The 22,575-nt window shown below is 43.5% G+C and overlaps 1 protein-coding gene across 4 annotated transcripts in view; it reads left to right on the forward strand.

The window, feature by feature from the left end:
• The window catches only part of LOC121285876 (clustered mitochondria protein homolog), a 96,382-nt gene that overhangs the window by 2,493 nt on the left and 71,314 nt on the right, over positions 1 to 22,575 (forward strand). The window contains exon 1 of one of the 4 annotated variants that reach the window (XM_041202798.1): positions 6,163 to 6,199. The exons of the other annotated variants lie outside the window; for them this stretch is intronic. Coding sequence (XP_041058732.1) covers positions 6,178 to 6,199 — 22 coding nt within the window. The 5' untranslated portion in view covers positions 6,163 to 6,177. Of the gene's footprint in view, positions 1 to 6,162; positions 6,200 to 22,575 lie in introns of those variants that run through there. 4 annotated transcript variants of the gene reach the window in all.

Here is a 22,575-nt window from a genome sequence, read left to right on the forward strand (position 1 = left end):
TCTTTTGGTCATGTGGCCTTCTCTTGTTGCATTATTACATAATGAACTGTATACCTGTATGTGAAAGTTCTTCTGCTCCACTTAAAATCTCATTACGTTTTTATCTATTCTGATTTCCAAAACGTTACGGTACACCGAATGGTAAATGCTGAGCTGCTCAAATCCCAGAGGGAAGCTTGAAACAGCTGCAACATCTGTTTTGCAATTTGTATTTTATTTCAAGATGCAATCATAATAAGTCCACTGAGACTTAGAGGTTTTTTTTACAAAACTAAACTAAATACTTATTAATAAAAGAAAAGATTTTAGCACAAACGTAGGTCTACAAATTATTATTATAATAACTCCTAAACCCCTCAATTAATCTGGCTTCCAGTTACACCTCTGTTAAGGCAACAGTAAAACAAAATAGATTTCAACAGACCCAGGCAAAGCACACAATACTCTGGACAGCGACCTTTACAGTGAATTTTCTTAGCTTTGGTTCCTGTAGACAGCAACTTGATGCAGCAGAGGTTGGAAGCTTTCCACACTTGTGTTAGATCTTAGAATGCCTTCCCGCTTACACACAACCTCATTTCCTTTATATATGTTTTTTCCTTTTTAATGTAAATTCCATTGTTCCAAAATGTCTTTGCATCTTTACTCTGCAAGATTTATGAGAAAAGTATTCATATTATTAGTAACCTTTGCAAAAAATAAACACACTGGCTTAGCTTCGTTTAGCTAGGTGTAACATCCTACTATCTCTTTGAAATTCAAACTACTCTAAATTATCTAAAAATGCAAATTTTCCTCACACCTCACATTCTAAAACTTCAGCCATGTTTACATATTTAGCATTTCAAATCTAGCTTCCCTTTTATAACTCAAAAACTTCAGACCAGTTGTCTCCAATTCAGTTTAATCCCCCCATGCACATCCACATGGAGAAACAAATCCAAACCCCACTATTAACCTACCTTTACAATAAATCACAATATCATGAAAATGATTATATTTTCATGCCAAAAATGTGTTAGTTCACACTCCTATACACTGTACAGCACCTACAACTTTTCTGTACATCCTGCTAGCCTATCTATGTACAACAGCCTTTCAAAATCTTTGTCACAATTTTCCACATTCAGCAATTTGGTATTATCACAAATTTCAATATTTTTCTCCAAGCCCCCCCACTTATATGTGTATAATTGTTCAGAGCAATTCCAATAACATTTTACCCATGCTCATCGATGGGCCAAATTTGGGCAGGCAATGGCGAAGTGGTATTGTCGCTGGACTAGTAATCCAGAGACCCAGGGTAATGCTCTTGGGACCTGGATTCAAATCCTGCCATGGCAGATGGTGGAATTTGAATTCAATAAAAATCTGAAATTAAAAGTCCAATGACAATGAAACCATTGTCAATTGTCAAAACACTTCACTAATGCCCTTTAGGAAAGGAAATCTGTCGTCCTTACCTGGTCTGGCCTACATGTGACTCCAAACCCACAGCAATGTGTTTGGCTCTTAAATGTTCTCTGAAAAGCCACAAAAAAGGAATGAAGCCGGACGGACCACGCGACATTGACCTAGGCACCGGAAACAACAACAGCAACCGCAGCCCTGTCGATACTGCAGACTCCTCCTTACTAACATCTGGGGGCCAAAATTGGGAGAGCTGTCTCACAGACTAGTCAAGCAACAGCCTGACATAGTCATCCTCACGTTACAGATAATGTCCCAGACTCCACTGTCACCATCCCTGGATATGTCCTGTCCCACCGGCAGGACAGACCCAGCAGAGGTGGCGGCACAGTGGTACACAATTGGGAGGGAGTTGCCCTGGGAGTCCTCAACATCGACTCCGGACCCCATAAAGCCTTGTGGCATCAGGTCAAACATGGCCAAGGAAACCTGCAGCTGATTACCACATACTGCCCTCCCTCAGCTGATGAATCAGTGCTCCTCCATGTTGAACACCATTTGGAGGAAGCACTGAGGGTGGCAAGGGTGCAGAATGTTCTCTGGGTGGGGAATTTCAATGTCCATCACCAAGAGTGGCTCGGTAGCACCACTACTGACTGAGCTGGCCGAGTCCTAAATGACATAGCTGCTAGACTGGGCCTGCGGCAGGTGGTGAGGGATCCAACAAGAGGGAAAAACTTACTTGACCTCATCTTCACCAACCTGCCTGCCGCAGATGCAGCTATCCATGACAGTATTGGTAGGAGTGACCACTGCACAATCACTGTGGAGACGAAGGCCCGCCTTCACATTAAAGATACCCTCCATCGTGTTGGGTGGCACTACCACCGTGGTAGATTTCGAACAGATCAAGCAACTCGAGACTGGGCATCCATGAGGTACTGTGGGCCATCAGCAGCAGCAGAATTATACTTGAACACAATCTGTAACCTCATGGCCTGGCATATCCCCAACTCTACCATTACCATCAAGCCAGGGGATCAACCCTGGTTCAATGAAGAGTGCAGGAGGGCATGCCAGGAGCAGCACCAGGTATGTCCTGTACACACAAAAAAAACAGGATAAATCCAACCTGGCCAATTACTGCTCTGTTGGTCTACTCTCAATCATCAGTAAAGTAATGGAAGGGGTCATCAACAGCGCTATCAAGCGGCACTTGCTTAGCAATAACCTGCTCACTGATGAGTTCGGCCAGGGCCACTCAGCTCCTGACCTTGTCACAGTCTTGGTTCAAACATGGACAAAAGAGCTGAACTGGTGAGGTGAGAGTGACTGCCCTTGACATCAAGGCAGCATTTGACTGAGTGTGGCATCAAGGAATCCTAGCAAGACTGGAGTCAATGGGAATGAGGGGGAAAACTCTCCACTGGTTGGAGTCATACCTAGCACAAAGGAATATGGTTGTGGTTGTTGGAGATCAGTTACCTTCGCTCCAACTGCAGGAGTTCCTCAGGGTAGTGTCCTAGGCCCAATCATCTGCTGCTTCATTAATGACCTTCCTTCCATCATAAGGTCAGAAGTGGGGATGTTCACTGATGATTGCACAATGTTCAGCACTATTTGAGACTCCTCAGATACTGAAGCAGTCCATGTCCAAATGCAGTAAGACTGGACAATATCCAGGCTTGGGCTGACAAGTGGCAAGTAACATTCGTGCCACAGAAGTGTGAGTCAATGACCATCTCCAACAAGAGAGAATCCAACCATTGTCCCTATTGTCCCTTGATATTCAATGGCATTACTATCACTGAATCCCCCCACTATCAACATCCTGGGGGTTACCAATGACCAGAAACTGAACTGGACTAGCCAGTTCATATATACTGTAAATACTGTGGCTACAAGAGCAGGTCAGAGGCTAGGAATCTTGCGACGAGTAACTCACCCCCTGACTCTCCAAAGTCTGTCCACCATCTACAAGGCACAAGTCCAGAATGTGATGGAATACTCCCCACTTGCTGGATGAGTGCAGCTCCTACAGCACTGAAGAAACTGGGCACTGTCCAGAGCAAAGCAGTCCGCTTGATTGACACCACATCCACAAACATTCATTCCCTCCACCTCTGACACACAGTAGCAGCAGTGTGTACCATCTACTACAAGAATCACTGCAGGAATTCACCATGGCTCCTTAGACAGCACCTCCCAAACCCACGACCACTACCACCTAGGAGGACAAGGGCAGCTGATAGTTGGGAACACCACCATCTGGAAGTTCCCCTCCAAGTCACTCACCATCCTGACTTGGAAATATATCGCCGTTCCTTCACTGCTGGATCAAAATCCTGGAACTCCTTTCCTAACAGCACTGTGGGTGTTCCTACACAACATGGACTGCAGTACTTCAAGAAGGCAGCTCACCATCACCTTCTTGAGGGCAACTAGGGTTGGTTAAAAATGCTGGCCCAGCCAGTGAAGCCCACATCCTGTTTTTTTAAAAAAAAGGCCTCCTTGTGTGCTGATATGACTCCATGACCTTTGGCTTTTTGCCCTCTAACCATCTCTATCAACATGCCACATTCCCCCTCAATCAAATTGCTACGATTTGACATTTCTCACTTTGTCAATACTCTTAAATGATTTAAATGACATCCACTGCATTTCTTTTTATTTGAAACAACTGAAGTGAGACAAATTGTCTTTTTTTGCCTCATAATTCGCCCATTTTTTGTTATGTTTGCTACTCTGCAGTCCTGAGGCACAGTTTTAATTTACACAGACTTGTGAAAAAATATAAATGAAGCGTTGTTTTTCTTCCCTCCTTTCCCTCAAGATTCTTGGATGCAAACAATCTAATCCTCGTGATTTGTTTACCTTGAGTCTCCATAACTTGTTTAGCATTATTTTTTGGGTCAAATGGCAGAGATAGTGCCTCCAGCTCTGGGCCAGAAGCTCTGGATTCAAGTCCCATTTTGGGACATGATGTGCATGGGAGGTGTGTTCATAACGTGACCAAACAGGTTGATTTATCAATTTGTAAATTCTTCCAGTACGCCTGCTGGCAGGAGGTGAGAGCAGGAGAATTTCCTGGTTAGCATACTGCAGGAGGCAATGGCAAACCACTGCAGTAATTTGCCAAGCATAGTCACGGACCAATTCAGTGGTTGCCAATGCCCTCTTAGAGCATGATACCTTGAGGAGGAGGAGGATCATTCTTTGAATAGTTGTTTTCACTTACTTTGGTGGTTCTGCAATCCTGTTTCTGTAAGTACTTAACATTTCTTTACTTCGCATGGCAAGTCTTCAACTTAGTGACCCAATTCTTACCTTGACTATCCTCCTACTACAAATTAAATATAGAAAGCCTTTTTATTGCCCGTTGTTTCTTGAAAATTTACTCAATTTATATTGTGGTCACTAATTTACTCTACTTTTAGATCACCTACTTGCCATGCTTCATTATCCAGAACTCCAATCCAAGTAACACTCTCCTTGGAATAGCAACACACAGTGACTGAGAAACTACTACTGAAAAAAAATCTCTCGCCACAATTCTTTCATCTCTCTGTCACTATTTTGTAGCAGTTGGTGTTGAAATGGTACCGCCACTGTAAGTATTGGCTGGCATCATGAGTTGCAGGAATGATGCATCAGCGTCAGACATCCTCCAGAGGATTTGCAGTGTATTATTAAAATTTACAAATGCTAAAGTAAACCCAAGTGTGCTAAAAGGCAGCAACATATACTGGAGGCTGAATCAATTAAATTATACAGAACAGTGTTGACATTTGGTTTTAATATATTTGAACCATCTCCTTGTTAAATGGTACTTTGAGTCTTCCTTGTTGATATTTTTTATGGTTGTTTGCAACTGTGGCAGCAGCAGTTCAGAAACTTTGCAATTGAATAGCTCATGTTCAAAAGGCAAAGTGTTAGCAACATGTAGAAATATAGCTCAAATTAACACTTACTATAACAACAACAACTGAGATGAATTCTGTACTCATCAAAAGGCTTTTTCTGATTGCCCTTCTTATGTATCTGGCCTCTTCCTTTTCCTGCTGTCTGTTACTCACCTGGGCAGATTGCAGGCAGAAACCATGGCTGTCATTTGACCTGCAGCATTGGCAACTGCCATCTCTTTTATTGTTAACTGAGTAAATATAATTTCTTTGCTTTTTGCTAATTTGTTTTGGCACCAAAATAGGCTGATTCAGTCTAGGCTTTAATGTGCTGTACTAGGACTTAGCCCAGATTATTGGATGAAATGTGGTGGAGTTAGTCTTATTAAATTGTTTTTGGGCATTTTAAATCCATTTTACTACGGATGTGATGATTAGAACAATGAATTAAAATGGAAGGCTGCACTCAGAAGGTTGTTAGAATTCTTTAGTGAAAGAAGAATGTTCAGTGACTGCTTTATGAGCTTCTTATAGGCTTTAGCTCTCCTGTTTCTGAAACATATGGCAGTAGCTGGTGACTGTTACTGGTTGGGAAGAGAAAAATATTATTTCTCAGCACTGCCATTTGCCTGAAGTGTTTTTCATTTAAGTGTGTAAGGATGTTGCCAGAGTTTGACATGGGATGTTGGATCAGAGTGCTTATGAATGCTTGTTCCTGAATTTAAACTGTTAATGCAGACACTCAGATGGGTGGAGTGTGAGGGACGTGAGCAGGGAACGGGCAGCATTCAGTCAAAGTGCAAATATGCACAGTTTGGAGTGAAAGATACCATTATTACCACAGAAGGAGATTTTTTGTTTTCTCATGTTGGTGTTGATTTTAAATAGTGAGTACCATATCTACTTTTCTATGTTAACAATTAGTTATTGACTTAATGTTGAACTTTGAGAGTGTGCTGGCTCACCAGTACGGAGAGCTTATTTCTGCCAGGACAGTGTAGAGCAGACCACTATAAGTACCTCATGTACTGTAACATGATGCTCCTGAGGTCAGCACTGTCATTTACAGCATTGCTGGAAGTTATTTGTAGCAATAACAAGGAAAAGACTGCGTGATGTACATTTTAGATACACAATTTGATTTCAGTCAATTGCCTGTCTCTTCTCCCCAGGGTTTAGTAAGAGATGCTGACTATACTGTGAGTCATTAGATTAATGGCTTTCATTGCAGGCTATGAATTTTCCTAGTGATATCCATTACATTTGCATGTGGTATTTATACCATGATTCAGGTCTCCTACTTCAGTGTCCTCTGCTGTTGATTTCTAGTGGGGCAACTTCGGTAAACAGAATGTAAAAAAAATTGAGAACATGCTTAAAATATTTTAGATGGTATTTCATCAAGGTGAAAAGTTGGATGAAGTGAGAACATATATAGCTTTAAATTTACTACCATCACATTTACTTTGCAAAGTTTTCTGTGGGTGGTTCATGCAGTCAACATCTCACAACATTGGAATTCAAAATATGCTTGCCTGATCTATGATCTTGTGACTCCTCTTAAGAAATGACACTCCAGCAAAGGGCAAAACTAAGATCCGTCCTAAAGCGTAGACACAAATCATCAAATCTCAAAAATGTTTGTCTTCAGGTTGTTGTAATCTATTGGGCAAAAAAAGTAGTTTGGTTGAAATAAGTTAATTTCCAATGAAGTGTTGAATAAATGTAGATAAATTGAAAGCAATTCATTTTAGTCAGTGTTTACCAATAAACAACAGATAAGTAGCAGGGACGAGAATAATCAAATCATTTAATTCCTTTTTCCAAAGCTACCAAACTTGAATTGGCAAGTAACAGAAAAACGGTCAATGAAATCTTATAATTTTATGAACCCGCTTTAAGAGGCCAGTTCAAATTTTTTCATTCCATGAATTGTTGTAAAGCAAAATGTATGAAAATGTACCCAAATAAGCAATATTTATCACTGTCACTCCGCTCCTGACCTCATTATAGTCTTGGTCCAAACATGGACAAAAGAACTGAATGCAATAGGGTAGGTGAGAGTGATTGCACTTGACATCTTGAGTGTGGCATCAAGGAGCCCTTGCAAAATTGAAGTCATTGGCAATTAGGGGGCAGCTCTCCACTGATTGGAGTCATGCCTAGCGCAAAGGAAGATGGTTGTAGTTGTTGGAGGCCAATCATCTCAGTCTCAGGACATTGCTGCAGGTGTTCCTCAGGGTAGTGTCCTAGACCTTTCCTCCATCATAAGGTCAGAAGAAGGAATGTTCGCTGATGATTGCACATTGTTCAGTACCATTTACAACTCCTCAGATAGTGAAGCAGTCCATGCCAATATACAAAAAGACCTGGACAACATTCAGGCTTGGACTGGTAAGTGGCAAGTAACATTTGTGCTGCACAAGCATCAGGCAATGACCACCTCAACAAGAGAGAAAATAACGTTTGCCCCTTGACATTCAATGGCATTACCATTGCTGAATCCCCACTATCTACATCCTAGGGCTTACCATAAACTGAACCAGACCAGCTGTATAAATGCTGTGGGAAGAGCAGGTCAAAGGCTGGGAATTCTGAGGTGAATAACTCACTTCCTGACCCCCCAAAGCCTGTCCATCACTTACAAGGCACAAGTCAAGAATGTGATGGAATACTCTCCACTTGCCTGGATGAGTGCAGTTACAATAGCACTCAAGAAACTCAACATCATCCAGGACAAAGCAGCCCATTTGATCTCCATCCCATCCACCACCTTAAACATTCATTCCTTCCATCACTGACGCACAGTGCCATTGGTGTGAATCATCTACAAGATGCACTGTAGCAACTCACCAAGGCTCTTTCAATGGAACCTTCCAAACCTGTGACCTCTACCACCTATAAGAACAAGGGCAGTGGATGCATTGGATATCACCACCTTCAAATTCCCCTCAAAGCCACACACCATTCTCCTGAGTTGGAACTATATCGCCGTACCTTCACTGTCCTGGGATCAAAATCCTGGAACTCCTTTCCCAGCAGCACTGTGGGTGTATCCGCATCACATGGACTGCAGTGCTTCAGGAAGGCAGCTCACCACTACCTTCTCAAGGGCAGTTAGGGATGGGCAACAAATGCTGGCCTTGCTAGCAATGCCCACATCCCATGAAATAATAAGGAAAATAAATAAATATAAACTCACTGTAAACGATAAAATATTTATTCTCGCTCAATGTTGTTGGAAATCCATTTAACTTTTCCGTAGTTGAAGCCTATTCCTGTTATAAACTTACAGGTTCAATTTCATGCACTTATCTGCTGATTCAGTTTTCAAGTTGGACTTTATTACTTTTTCTCTCTGCTTGGATCCTCCTGCTTGATTTCAGTTCTTGTAAATCATTGTAAATCTTTCCAAACTGTACTTCGGTTTCACTGCCTGCACTGAAGTTTGAATACCCAGCTCTCTAACTCCTTCAGCAGCCACACACAACTATTTTCTCCCCTGAACACTTTTCACATTCATCATTTTCCTCCTCCTTATTGGCGCTCTCACTGTACCAGTTGAACATAGCATTGATGATAGAGTCAGAAAATATTGCATGGTAGTTGAATAAAATCAGTATCAGATCCCCAGCATCACAGATGCCAGTCTTCAGCCACTTCCATTCATTCCATGTGATAACAAAAAACAGCTGAATGAACTGGACAACACAAAAGCCATGGACCCTGATAACATCTTGGGTGTAATGCTGAAGTCTTCTGCTCCAAGCTGTTCCGGTACAGCTACAACACTGGCATCTACTTGACAATGTGGAAAATTGGCCAGGTCTGCCCTGTCCATGATAGCAGGACAAATCCAATCTAGCCAATTACCACCCCGTCAGTCTATTCTCAATTATCAGAAAAGTGATGGAAGGTATCTTTGACAGCGCTATCAAGTGGCACTTCCTTAGCACTTACCTGATCCCAGAAACCCAATTGACTTCCACCAGGACCACTTGGCTCCAAACCTCATTACAACGTTGGTCTAAACATGGACAAAACAGCTGAATTTCAGAGGTGAGGTGAGGTTGACTGCCCTTGGTATCAGCCAACATGGCAAACTAGTAAAATTGAAGTCAATGGGAACTGGCGGAAAACTCTCCACTGGCCTGTTTTTCCCTATAAAGATTTACTTTACAAATAGCTTTGAGCATTTTGTAATAGTGATTATGGTTTTAATTAGTGTGTAATGTACCTTTAAGAATAATACTTCTTAGACAAGATCACATGATCTGTAGTAACCAATAGGAGAGTAGCACAGGCTACCTCAGCAGGCAGTGAGAGGTAGAATCAGAGTTGAAAGCGCACTTGCAGTTGCAGCTGAGTATATTGTAAATAAACTTAATGCTTCCACCCAGCAAGTGTCTGCAGATCAACTCTAATTAATAGCATAACTCAGCCACCCTACAACACTGTTCATAAAGCCATTCAGTCCAGCTGTTCTTATTTCTTATCAGGCTACTGAACCATGGTGATCCAATACAGTAGCTGTTATTCTATTCCTACATACCAATTAACTTTTCCATTCAGGCAGGTATCCTAATTTAAGTAAGGTTAAATGAAAAGTTTAATGCAGCATTGTAGTATGGTTATCTATTTATCCAGCCATGGCCCTTTTTTGGGCTGACTAGCATTAACTAAGGATAATTGTTCCACTAGTTTTGTTTCTGGAGAAACAAAACCCTACGCAGTTTCCAATAAAACAAAACTTGCATAACAAGCCTATTTGTTTTACTTATTTGTTTCAAGCTGATTTTCTGAACATATTTCTAACAGTGGCGAGTAAATTACCTACTGCCTCCCAAAGCCTGTCCACAATTTACAAGGCATAAGTCAGTCGAATACCCTCCACTGGACCTGAATGATTGCAGCTTCAACAACCCTCAAGAAACTCAACACCATCCAGAACAAAGCAGCTTGCTTGATTGGCATCTTAAACATTCAACCCCTCCACCAATGGTGCACTGTGGGAGCAGTGTGTGCATTCTGCAAGATGTACTGCAGCAATTCGACAAGACTTCTACAATTTTCCAAATCTGCAACCTCTGCCACTTAGAAGGACAAGGGCAACATGTGTTTGGGAACATCACCACCTGCAAGTTCCCCTCCACACACCATCCTGACTTGGAAATATATCTACATTTCTTCACTGTTGCTAGGCCATAATCCTGGGGAATGTTGCACAGATTCTCAAAGGCAAGGTAAGTCCTGCCCAGGCACAATTCACCAAAAGAAAAGTGCTCCCAAGCCTTTCCTGTAACTCAACCAATAGCACTTCAAAGTAGCCGCAGACCGTGAGCCTCTAAAAGCACTGTGGGTGTATCTGCATCACATTGGCTACAATAGTTCAAGAAGGTGGCTTATCACTACTTTCTTGACAGCAGTTAGGAATGGGCAATAAATTCTGGTTTTGCCAGCAATGTTCACATCCCATGATAACAAAAAAAGGACAATGTTTTGTATTAGTGTCTTACATTGAGTTCGGGATGTATGTACAGTGTGGGACCAGTTTCTGCCATGTAATGGCTGCATTGATGTTCCTTAAAGTGTCTGGGCCCTTCAATTTGTGTATGTGGTGATGCTGCTAGAAACTCGTTTCAATGTGTAAAAGTGAATGACTGGCCTAAAGCTGTAACTGGCTTAGAACAAATGAAAAGAAGTGTACCTAGTGCCAGCCGATTATCGGCAGATGTGCTGTACTTTGGAAGCTTCAGCTGGAGCACTTTGAAGAGTTATTATTTAAGTCACAGAAAAGATTTTGAAGATTTTTTTTTCTATGAGTTGCACCTGGGCAGAGCTGACCTTGAGGGCCTGTGGAATATTCTCCTACCCCTACATCCATAGTGACAGGTTCTGAGTAACTATATGGGATTCCCAATGGGCTTTTTCCTGTTCTATACTGTAATGGAGGAGGAAGAAGACCAGTTCAAACTGGAAGAAAGGAAATTAGACTGCATTAAAGGATGTTGTGTCCTACAAGACCCTTCCTCTTTCTCCCAGATAATCTATAGATCACGCAAGCCACATGAAGGTATAGTGAGGAGCTGTGTTGGGCGAGAGTGTGCTTCACCTAAGTGGCTTTTTTGAGTGTTATGTGAGCTACAGTAAGAAAATGTACATGCATTATCTGTCTGGGCAGCCTTTACTTGCCGGCTTGCTCACTTCAAGCATCTATAGGGGGACCTTTCTTAACATGACCCAGGATGTCATTCAGACTTGCATTCATCAGGTGACTAACATTTTTAGAGCACTGGGGAATTCGTCCAGCTTGGTACAGCAGTAATGTGAAAGGGCCACATAGTTTTATGATGTTGTTGGGTTTTAAAAGTGTCAGGTATAATTGAAAGCATGTAGGGCGCATTGGAGCTCCTACAGTTAACATCCTCAATTTGCTCGGTGGAAAGGACTGTCCGGATTATGTGTTATTAGGTGGAAATAATTCTCTGCTACGTCAATGTTTGCTGGAAATTGTCATGATGCCTTTGTTGTCAAGAAGACTCCATCCCCTAAGCTTTGTGAGGAAGATAAGTCATGACTGAATGAATGACTTTTGAGTGACAAAATGTGCCCTCTGTTACCATGGCTATTGATCCCTCGGCACTCACAATGAACTGTTATGACAGGCTGCCTTACTAGAGTTAAGATAAGGAGCACCAAAAGGGCCACTAAAGGGCTGCTTTCACTACCTTGATAGATCAAAAAAGGGCTCTGCGATATGCTGTCCAGCATGTACAATTTCATATGCATGTACAAAAAACCCTGCAACAGTACCGCCAACTTTGAATCTATGCATCCCTCATGCCAACTGAAGTCTGGATTGTCGCTCAGATGGCCTCCCAGCCACTGCTGCATGAGGCTATGAGCATTCTCGTTTTATTTAATAATCTTCCTTTGTCACCACTGCCCTTACCCCATTTCTGCCACTTCAAAGAATTTGTCTATGCCAGAATGCAGCATGACTTGGAAACCATCCAAGCTTGAGCTGGTTTGACAAGTAACATTCTTGCCATACAAATGCCAGGGAATGATCATCTCCAGCAAGGAGTCTAACCGCCTCCCCTTGACATTCAATGGCATTAACATCGTTGAATCCCCCCCATCATTAACATTTTGGGTGCCACCATTGACCAGAAACGTAACTGGACCTGCCATATAAACACAAGAACAAGTCTGAAGTATTTTGCAATGAATGGCTAACCCCCTGACTCCCCAGAGCCTTTCTACCATCTACAACGCATAAGTCAGGAATGTGATGGAATGTTCACTGCTTGTTTGGATGAGTGCAGCTCCAACAGTATTCAAGAAGCTCGACACCATCCAGGACAAAGCAGACTACTTGATTTATACCCCATCCACCACCTTAAACATTCATCCCTTCTGTTACCAGTGCATCATTGCTACAGTTTGTACCATCTGCAAGATGCAATGCAGCAATTTATCAATGCTTCTTCCAGATCTTTAATCTCTGTAACCTGGAAGAACAAGGGCAGCAGGAACACAGGAACATTGCCATCTTCAAGTCACATACTATCTTGGATTGGACATGCATCACAATTCATTGTTGCTGGGTCTAAATTCTAGAACGACCTACCTGCCAGCACTTTAGGAGTACCTCCACCAGACAGACTGCAGTGGTTCAAGAAGGTGGCTCACCACCATCAACACCTTCTCTAGAGCAATTATGGATGAAAAATAAATGCTGGCCTTGCCAGCAAAACCTGCATTCTAAATAAATAGAAGAATACAAATGTAAGTTATTTTTAAGCACCATGAATAATTTGAGTATGAAGTATGTGTATCCCTTTTATTGAAACAGTTTTGTCACTGAGCAGTACAATCCTGCTCCTTTGCTGTATTTCCTTTGAGTGTCCAAATGTAACTCTCTTCTCATGGCAGCCTTGTCCTGGAAAGGAGTAGTTGCTTGTTACACCTCTTGGTTTTCTGCCTGGACAGCCTGGTAGCACTGTCCACGTGCCATTTGGTCTGAGGGGACAGGTTAGCAAAGCCAAGACCAACCTTCTCTACAACTTCTGGAGGGAAGGTGGCACATCCTTACATCCTTACCCACTTGTCCTTTAACTCAAGCTTTCTCTGTAAATCACCTGGGCCAAGATTTTTAGGACGGAGGGTTTCCCTTCCAGTCATGTGTGCGAAGAGTCAGTGGTGGACACATCCTCGCTGACACTGGTACCCCTGCAGCCACGTAATGTTCCAACGAGCATTAATTGACTGGAGATGAGACTTCCACCCCTCCGTTGGGAGGAAGGCCCACCTCGGAAAGCTACTGGCCAATCTAACTGGTTGGCAGCTCTCTCGTCCCAGCAGCACTAGAATCTGCAGTGGACAGGACTGGGACTACAAGCAGTCCCCAGAGCCTGTGCCAGGAGTCCCTATGAACATATGAAACAGGAGCAGGAGTAGGCCACCCGGCTGCTTGAGCCTACCCCGCCATGCGATCAGATGTTGACTGATCTAATTGTAATCTCAACTCCACATTCCTGCCTATCCTGATTTAGTCTTTCACTCCCTTGCTGATCAAAGATCTATCTATCTCTGACTCTGCCTTAAAAATATTTAAAGGGTGGGATTTTCCAGCCCTACCTGCTGCTGGGATGGTTCAATCCCACTGCAAGTCAGTGGACTTTTTTGACTGGGCTGCTGAATCTCCCATAGTGGGTCCCACTATGACGGGGCCGGAAAAGCTCGGCCAAAGACTCTGCTTCCACTGCCTTTTGAGGAAGAGAGTTCAAAAGACTCACAGTCCTCCTAAGAGAGAAAATATCTCCCCTCTGTTTTAAATGGGCAACCCCTTATTTTTAAATAGTGAATCCTCACAAGGGGAAATATCCTTTCAACATCCACCCTCTCAAGACCTCTCAGCATCTAATATATATTTCAATAATCGCCTCTTACTCTTCTACAAGCCTAGCTTGTCCAACCTTTCCTTTTAAGGCAACCGCACATTCCAGGTATTACTCTTGTAAACCTTCTCTGAACTGCTTCCAATGCAGTTACATCATTCCTTAAATAAGCAGACCAATACCCTGTACAACTGAAGCATAACCTCCCTTCTCTTGTATTCAACTCCCCTTGCAATAAACGATAACATTCTAATAGTTTTCCTAATTACTTGCTATATCTGCATACTATCCTATTACGATTCATGCACGAGGACACCCAAATCCCTCTTCATTTCAGAGCTCTGCAATCTCACCATTTACATAATGATTCTTTTTTGATTATTCTTCCACCCAAAATGGACAGTTTTTACATTTTCCTACTTTTACTCCATTTGCCAAGTCTTTGCCCACTCGTTTAACCTATGTCCCTTTGTAGCCTCCTTATTCCTCTTCACGACTTAGTTTCCTACCTATCTTTGTGTCATCAGCAAATTTAGTAATCATGCCTTTGGTCCCTTCATCCAAGTCATTTATATAAATTGTAAGAAGTTGAGATTCCAGCACTGATCCCTGTGGAACACCACTCGTTACATCTTGCAAAGCAGAAAAAGACGCATTTATGCCAACTCTCTGCTTTCTGTTAGCTAGCCAATCTTCCATGCTAATATATTACCCCCTACACCAGGAGCTTTTATTTTCTGCAATAACCTTTGATCTGGCGCTTTATCAAATGTCTTCTGGAAATCTAAGTACAGCACATCCACCTGTTCCCATTTATTCACAGCACATATTACTTCCTCAAAGAACTCCAATAAATTGGTTAAACGTGATCTCCTTTAACAAAACCTTGCATTTTTCCAAGTGCCCTGCTACAATATCTTTAATAGCTTCTAACATTTTCCGTAAGACTGACGTTAACCTAACTGGCCTGTAGTTTCCTGGTTTCTTCCTCTTTTCCTTTTTACATAAAGGATTTACATTAGCTATTTTCCAATCTCATGGAACCTTCCCCGAGTCTAGGGAATTTTGGAAAATTGAAACTAATGCATCAACAATTTCACTAGCCACTTCTTTTAAGACCCTGGGATAATGTCCGTCAGAACCTGGGGACTTGTCAGCCTGCAGCTCCTACAATTTGCTCAACGCCTCTTCTCTGGTGATTGTAATTATCGAAAGTTCCTTCCTCCCTTCCAATTCCTGATTTACAGCTATTTCTGGAATGTTACTTATATCCTCTATAGTTGAAGATTGATGCAAAATGCCTGTTCAATTAATCTGCCATCTTCTTATTTTCCCTTATTAATTCCCCAGTCTCACTTTTTATAGGACCAATGCTCACTTTAATTCCTTCTTTTCTAAATATCTATAGAAACTTTTAAAAATATCTATAGAAACTCTTACTATCTGTTTTTATATTTCTAGCCAGCTTCCTCTCTAATTTTTCCCTCTTTTATCAATCTTTTAGTCATGCTTTGCTGTTTTTTATATTCTGTCCAATCTTTTGACCTGCCACCCATCTTGACACAATGATATGCTTTTTCGTTAAGTGTGATACTATCTTTAGGATTTTTTAGTTAACCACAGATGGTGGGTCCTCCCCTTTCTTTCTCATTGGAATGTACCTATTCTTCGTATTCTGAAATGGCCCCTTAACTGTCTGCCATTGCATCTCTATTGACCTATCTTTCTCTTAACCTAATTTGCCAATTCACTTTTTCTCTGCTTTCATGCCCTCATAATTGTCCTTATTCAAGTTTAAAATACTAGTCTTGGATCCATTCTTCTCTCCCTCAAACTGAATGTAAAATTCAATCATATTATGATTGCTGTTACCTAGGGGCACCTTCACTATGAGGCAATCAATTACTCCTATCTCATTGCACAATACCAGGTCTAGTATAGCCTGCTCTCTGGTTGACTCTAGAACATGCTGTTCTAAGAAACTATTCTGAAAATATTCTATGAACTCCTCATCTAGACTACGTTTGCCCATCTGATTTTTCTAGTCTATATGTAGATTAAAATCCCCCATGATTATTGCCATACCTTTTCCTTTATACTCTGTCCTACCATGTAGTTACTGTTAGGGGGTCTGTATATCACTCCCACAAGTGACTTCTTGCCCTTATCATTTCTCATCTCTACCCAAAGTGCTGCTACATCCTGGTTTCCTGAACTTAGGTCATCCCTCTCTATTGTGCTAATACCATCAGCAATTAACAGAGCCATGCCTCCACATTTTCCTAGCTTCCTGTCCTTCCTTAATGTCATCTATGCTTCAGTATTCAGGTCCCAACCTATGTCATCTTGCAGCCATGTCTCTGTAATGGCTATTAGAGCATACCTATTTATTTCTATTTATGTTATCAGTTCATCTGTTTTGTTTTGAATGTTATGTGCATGCAGATACAGAGCCTTTAGTTCTGTGCTTTTTATTAATTTTGTAACCTCTAGCCTTATCTGTTGATTTACTCAGTCTTGTATTCTCTATCCCTTCCTGTCACGTTCTGTTTATCATTTCCCATATTAATACCTTTATCTCGTGCCTTGTCTCTACACTTTGATTTACCACATCCTCCCAAATGTGATCCTGTGCCCCCACTATTTAGTTTTAAACCCCCTTTACTTCCCTAGTTATGTGGCTTGTTAGAGCACCAGCCCCAGCACAGTTCAGGTGTAGATCCTCCCAATTTCCTGAGTCCAGGTGCCCACTGGAACCCACTTCTCCCACACCAGTCTTTGAGCCCCACATTCATTTCCAGGACCAGGTAAGTATGTGTGTGTGGGTGCAGGAGGCAGTGGGGTGGGGGTTAGCAGTCTCAGGGTGGAGAGGGGAGATGAGAGCATGGGAGGTTGGGGGTGTTGATAGAGAGGTCAGTGGAAGGGAGCTCCTGTAGGGGCTGAACCTTTTTGGGGGAGGGTGGGTGGGGTGCATAATGTTGAAAGGAGGATGCTAATGGATGCACCCCCCCCAACCTATCCTCACTAAAACCTTCTCGTCTGAGGACTGCACAGGGTCACTTTTTGGGCTTCCTCCCCTGTCCCTGAACTCCTCCCACTAGCTTGGAAAGGCTGGGTGAGAAACGGCTGTTAAATTAATTGGCCACTTACCTGCCTCAATTGGGGCAAGGGCAGGTTGGCTGGCCTATCCCTCACCCGTCCCACCGTAAAATTGCAGAGCGGTCAAGACAGACGGGTGCCTGCTGGGAAGGCCGTCCAAAGAATTTTACAGGCTCCCCCTGCACCCCCCCTCCTTTGCAAATCTACCGATGGGATCATAAAATTCTGCCCCTGGTTTCCCATTCTCCCACACAAGAACTACACTCAGAGAGATATGGCTATAGCTCATTGCAAAAGTTTTTGTGGCTTGTTCTTCGTTCACCAACTCTTCATCCTTGTTATCTCCCTCCACTTTGTTATGCTCTCCTGTACACTTTTCCCAGCTCTGGGAAAGAATGAGTGAACAAAACCCTTTGAGATTAAGGTAGTAGTGAAAATTCTGGTGGTCTAGTGCTTCAGAGGAATAACTTGGCAATTGACCAAACCTGCACCTATTAACGTGTGGCCTATGATGTGTTGCTAGTCTCACCATTTCCCAATGGATAGAACACAGTGGCATTTCAGAAGCTCCCTACTCTAACTGTCTAATATCTCTAGTAGAGTACACACCTTCCTCACCATCCATAAATGCAGCTAACCATTTGTCATTTCCATTTGAGTTAATCTGTATTAAAAGCACTGGCTATCTCAGACAAATTTGATCTTGTCATTTTCCTTTCTTGTTCTGCTATTTTGGTCTCCCTCCATTTAGTTGCAAAAAGGTCTCTTCTATGGTGTCAAATACAGCTGTGGTACTGTTCAAAATAGATCGTTAATCATCTTTAATTGTATGATTGAAGTCAGGAGCAGGAGAATTGCAGACATAGACCTGCAATGAGTAGAGTTAATTGTACAGTTGTTATAATGTCCATGCCCTACAACAGTAAAATTGTGCCAACATCAACATGCTCAGCATGGCCCTCTGTGGTCCACTGCTTTTCAAGAGAATGATGTGAAAATTTTTTCTTATTGTCATGAAGCTATTAATGTATATATTATTGGAAATTATTTTTTAATATGGAGGTTTAGTCTGTGGGCGTGCCTTAATTGGATTAAGGCCAGATAGTCTGGGTGCTTTGATGTGTTTTAGTTTTGAGATGGAAGAGAGGTAGAGTGCATTTGCATTTCTTAAAAATAGAGCATTCAAGAAGTGGGGTGAAATCTGGCACCTATCTCGCAGAGACCAAGCGATATGTTTATATTAGTAATAAAATTGGTACTATGAAATGGGTTTTATTGTTAGAAGAGGTGGAGTTCAAAGGGGCTGGTGATACAATGAGAATTTACATTCAATGAGCTGTGCTAGGTATAACAGACAACAGTTTTGTGTGCGCAGGGGCAGAGGCAATGTAAGATCAAAGTAGCTGTAAGCCTACAGCCATCTCCACAGGAACCAAAGTGAGAGGAACCTCATTTTGAATTCGTAAGGTGAAAATGCCTTGTCTGGTTAAGTGTATGGGTTTTGTTGCTTTAATGGAGATTGTTTTGTGAAATTATGATAGTTATAATTTGTAGCCATGTGTATATATTTAACTTGTGTAAATTAATAAATGTCTCGTGTATTTTGATATAAAAGCTCTCGAACTGGTGGTCTGATTCCTGAATTTAGAGCTGCATCTCAAACATACAAAAATAAAATATAGATTATGACAGTTGTTTAAAGTTTCCCTTTGGGATTTTTAAATAACTCAGCTTTGCCAACTGCTGAGTCGTAACACTTGTAACAAAATTGAACGAATGAGATTAAGGGCGGAATCATCTGGTCCTGTTGGCATCAGGCATCCTGGCCAGTGGAAGGGGGGACAATACAGCGGGAAGGTTAAATTCTGTTTCACACTGTTGTGAAACCAGTGTGCGATCGTCTGCTTCACCCACCAATGGCCAGCTGCGTCTGCTGCTGCTGCTGCATATAGGGAACCTCATTTCAATACTTTACCGTCTCATTATAAGCCCTGCTCACCCCAATCATCGCCCCCGCGCCCCCCTGCCATGTCATATTTACCGCCCACGCTGATTTGACTTGCACCTGGTGATCTGACCTTCAAGGGGAAATCGGAGATGAATGCACACAATCTTGTGCAGTGCTCATGAGCATTGCCCATAGGATGTCAAAGAAGTGGGTCCGGAGAGGCTGCACAGGGGTTGGCTCATCGGTGACAAGTGCTACCCACAAGAGGGTGTGGCTCATAACGCCCAGGAGATGGCCTCTGATGACAGCAGAGCGATGGTATAATGAGGCTCATGCCACGACCCAGACTTTGTTGGAGCAAACAATAGGCATTTTGAAAATGAGGTTCTGGTGCCTTGACAGGTCCGGTGGAGCCCTGCAATACAGTCCACCTAGGGTGTCGTGCATCATCGCCGCTTGCTGCACTCCGTAACCTGGTGCTGCAATGGGGTGGAGGACCTGGCTGAAGAGGAGATGGAGGAGCTGCATGTCTCCTCCGGTGAGGAGGACATTGAAGGGGATGATATGATGAGGTCCTCAAAGGCAAGGATGCTGCGATTGAGGCCATCGCACTGGCCCGACTAGGTAGGTGCACTCAGGAGGCCCTCGTAGCCACAATATTTGTGGAGGATGATGATAAGATACAGTGAGGACAGTCATGACATCCTCACCTTGGATCTGTGAATGTTTGACTTCTGTGTGGCTGATGGCAGTGCACATCCCCCCCAGTGCTCAGGCTCATGTCATGGAGACACAGTGAGGCTCTAATAGTCGCCAGATTCCAGGAGGATGATGACAACATGCAGTGAGGACACTCCATAGATCTTCACATTGTCGCTCTGCCTGACTCCTGTCTGGCTGAGAGCAGCTCACTTGTGCTCTGTGATCAGGGTCATATCATGGAGACACAGCCGTGAAACTTTAAATGCACCTAACCCTTTGTCAGCCTTCAGCACCTGCACTCCCCCTTCAGAATCAGAGTCACTGGTCACTGATGCTGAAGAGATGGGGGCCAGCCCCACCTCAAAGATGCTGAGAGCTCACAGAGAGAATGACAGAACTCTGTGACACCTGCCCATGACATTCTGGCAGTAGTGACCAGCACCATCGAGGTGCAGGCATCAGTAATGTGGCTAGTGAGTGTGAAATTGGATAATAACTTTGGTCTAAAGGTTGCACACTACACAGGGAAGAGGCCCTGGACTGAGACACCTGCCTTTATCGTGTGTGAGAACCAAGGTTTCACATCGGAGTGGCACGAACTCTGCTCATCATAACAAGAAGCTATAGGCAGGGAGACATTCTTGGCAGTTTATTTACTATAGTGAACATTATGTACAAGTGATTAACACCCATGCCCAGGCTGTGCAACCTCTAAAAGAGTTACATCTTCTTAACCTTCCTAACCCTGCTGCTATGTCTTGGTGCTCCCCGGGCATCCACAGTGGAGGTGGAGGCAGCCTGCTGACTGCACTGTCCTTGGCCTGTTGAGCTGAAACTGCAAGGGTCACAGGAAGAGGGGATTTGGATTGGCCAGGCATCCCTTGAGTCATCTGGGTGGATGGCCCCGGGGTATGCACCAGCTGGTCCTCTTCCCTATGGGTGCCCGAGGGTCCCTGGCCGACTCCTTGAGGAGAAGTGGAAGCTGGCATGAGATCAAGCTGGGCTATACCTCTCTCCTGTTGACACTGACACTGTTGGAGGATGACTATGGCATCAGCGATGGAGTTCAGCCTGCAGTGCAAGACCGATGTCCTGGACCAAGGTCTCCCTGGTGGCTGCCAGTGTTGAACTTGGTACATTGGCATGTTGGCCCAATACCCCAGACTGAAGACAGATGGACTCCTCCAACGTGTCTTGCAATCTGAGGAGTGCAGCAGGCCTCCCGTCCTGTTGTTTCTGTGATTACCTTTGCAGCTCCAGCAACTGAGGTATGACCGAGACCAGAGGCTCCTCATCTGTCTTGGACTCAGCAGATTTCTGGCCTCCAGAACCCCTCCCCTGGGAAGTCCCTGCTGCTGTTTGCTGTGGATCAGGCTGTATGATGTGCTCACCAGATTGTGACCCTGAGGCTACTCTAAGGCGTGTGTCTCAGCACTGGTGGAGTGTGTGGGTGATCACTGTGATGGGCCTTCAATGAGGGTATCATCAGATTCTCTTTCTGAGGTTTCTTCAGGGCTTGAGTTGAGTTGAGGACTTGGCTTGTGGACCCCCTCAGTTGCTTCACAAATGTGCCTCCGAAAGCAAGGAGAGATAATTAGTGTATGCTAGGGGACTACTGAGCAGGGGAACTCACTCAGAGGATGATTGTCTGATGGATGTTGCCTTGCTGGATCCTCACTTGGTTGAGCACAGCCAACCTCAATGTCAGCACAAGAACAGTCCAGATCCTCGCCAACCAGCTGGATGACTCTATTTTTCAAATTCTGTGAGGACCTTAATGTCAGGCATTGCTCCGCCAGCCTGTGACTCCTACCTTTTGTTGTGTGCCAGCTTGTCTTGCATGAAGACAGATGGAGAGAGTGTAAGCAGGACACCTGCTACTCCAGATGAGAAGGATGTCTGGCACATGTGGGTGGTGAGTGGTGCCATGAACGGGATGAGGTCATGATCCACAGGGCAGATGAAGGTGTGTGTGTGTGTGAGAGAGTGAATGATGATGTCCCTTGAACTGGCAGTGAGTGAGATCCCTATGGATGTGTGATGGGTTTGTGAATGTGCGAGTTGAGAGTGATGAGAACAGTTACTTACCTGGCAGTATGGTGGAGATCATTCATCCTCTTGTGGCACCAGGTGGCTGTTCTCTTTTGCAGGGCATTGGTGCTGACCATCGCTGCCACTGCCTCCCATGCTGGATTGATGACCTTGTTTGTTGGTCTTCGCCCAAAGCAGGGCTAGAGGACTTCATGGCGCGTCTCCACAGCTTCTAATAGGCCCCCAAGGGAGGCATTACTAAATTTGGGTGCAGCAGGTTCCTTCATTTAGCAGCCCATGACTTTCCACCAGCTTTCGATCCCTTAGAGCTAGCTCTGTGCAGGGGCATGCTCTTAATATGGCGCCTGGATTATTGAAAGTTTGAGGTGACAGTGGGGCAGGCGGATCAGAGACTGCCCTGCCAGTGACCTGGAGCATTTCCCATGCATGCGTTCTTAAAGAGGTGGGACATGCCGGCAATAGAACGATTTGGCGTGAAAACCTGCCATTGCAGCTGTTGGGTAAAGTGACTTTTTTCACACCCAGTACTGTACTAACTGCAAATCTGGGACGACTCCAC

This window comes from Carcharodon carcharias, chromosome 13, assembly GCF_017639515.1.
Source record: "Carcharodon carcharias isolate sCarCar2 chromosome 13, sCarCar2.pri, whole genome shotgun sequence".
Lineage (NCBI taxonomy): Eukaryota > Metazoa > Chordata > Chondrichthyes > Lamniformes > Lamnidae > Carcharodon > Carcharodon carcharias.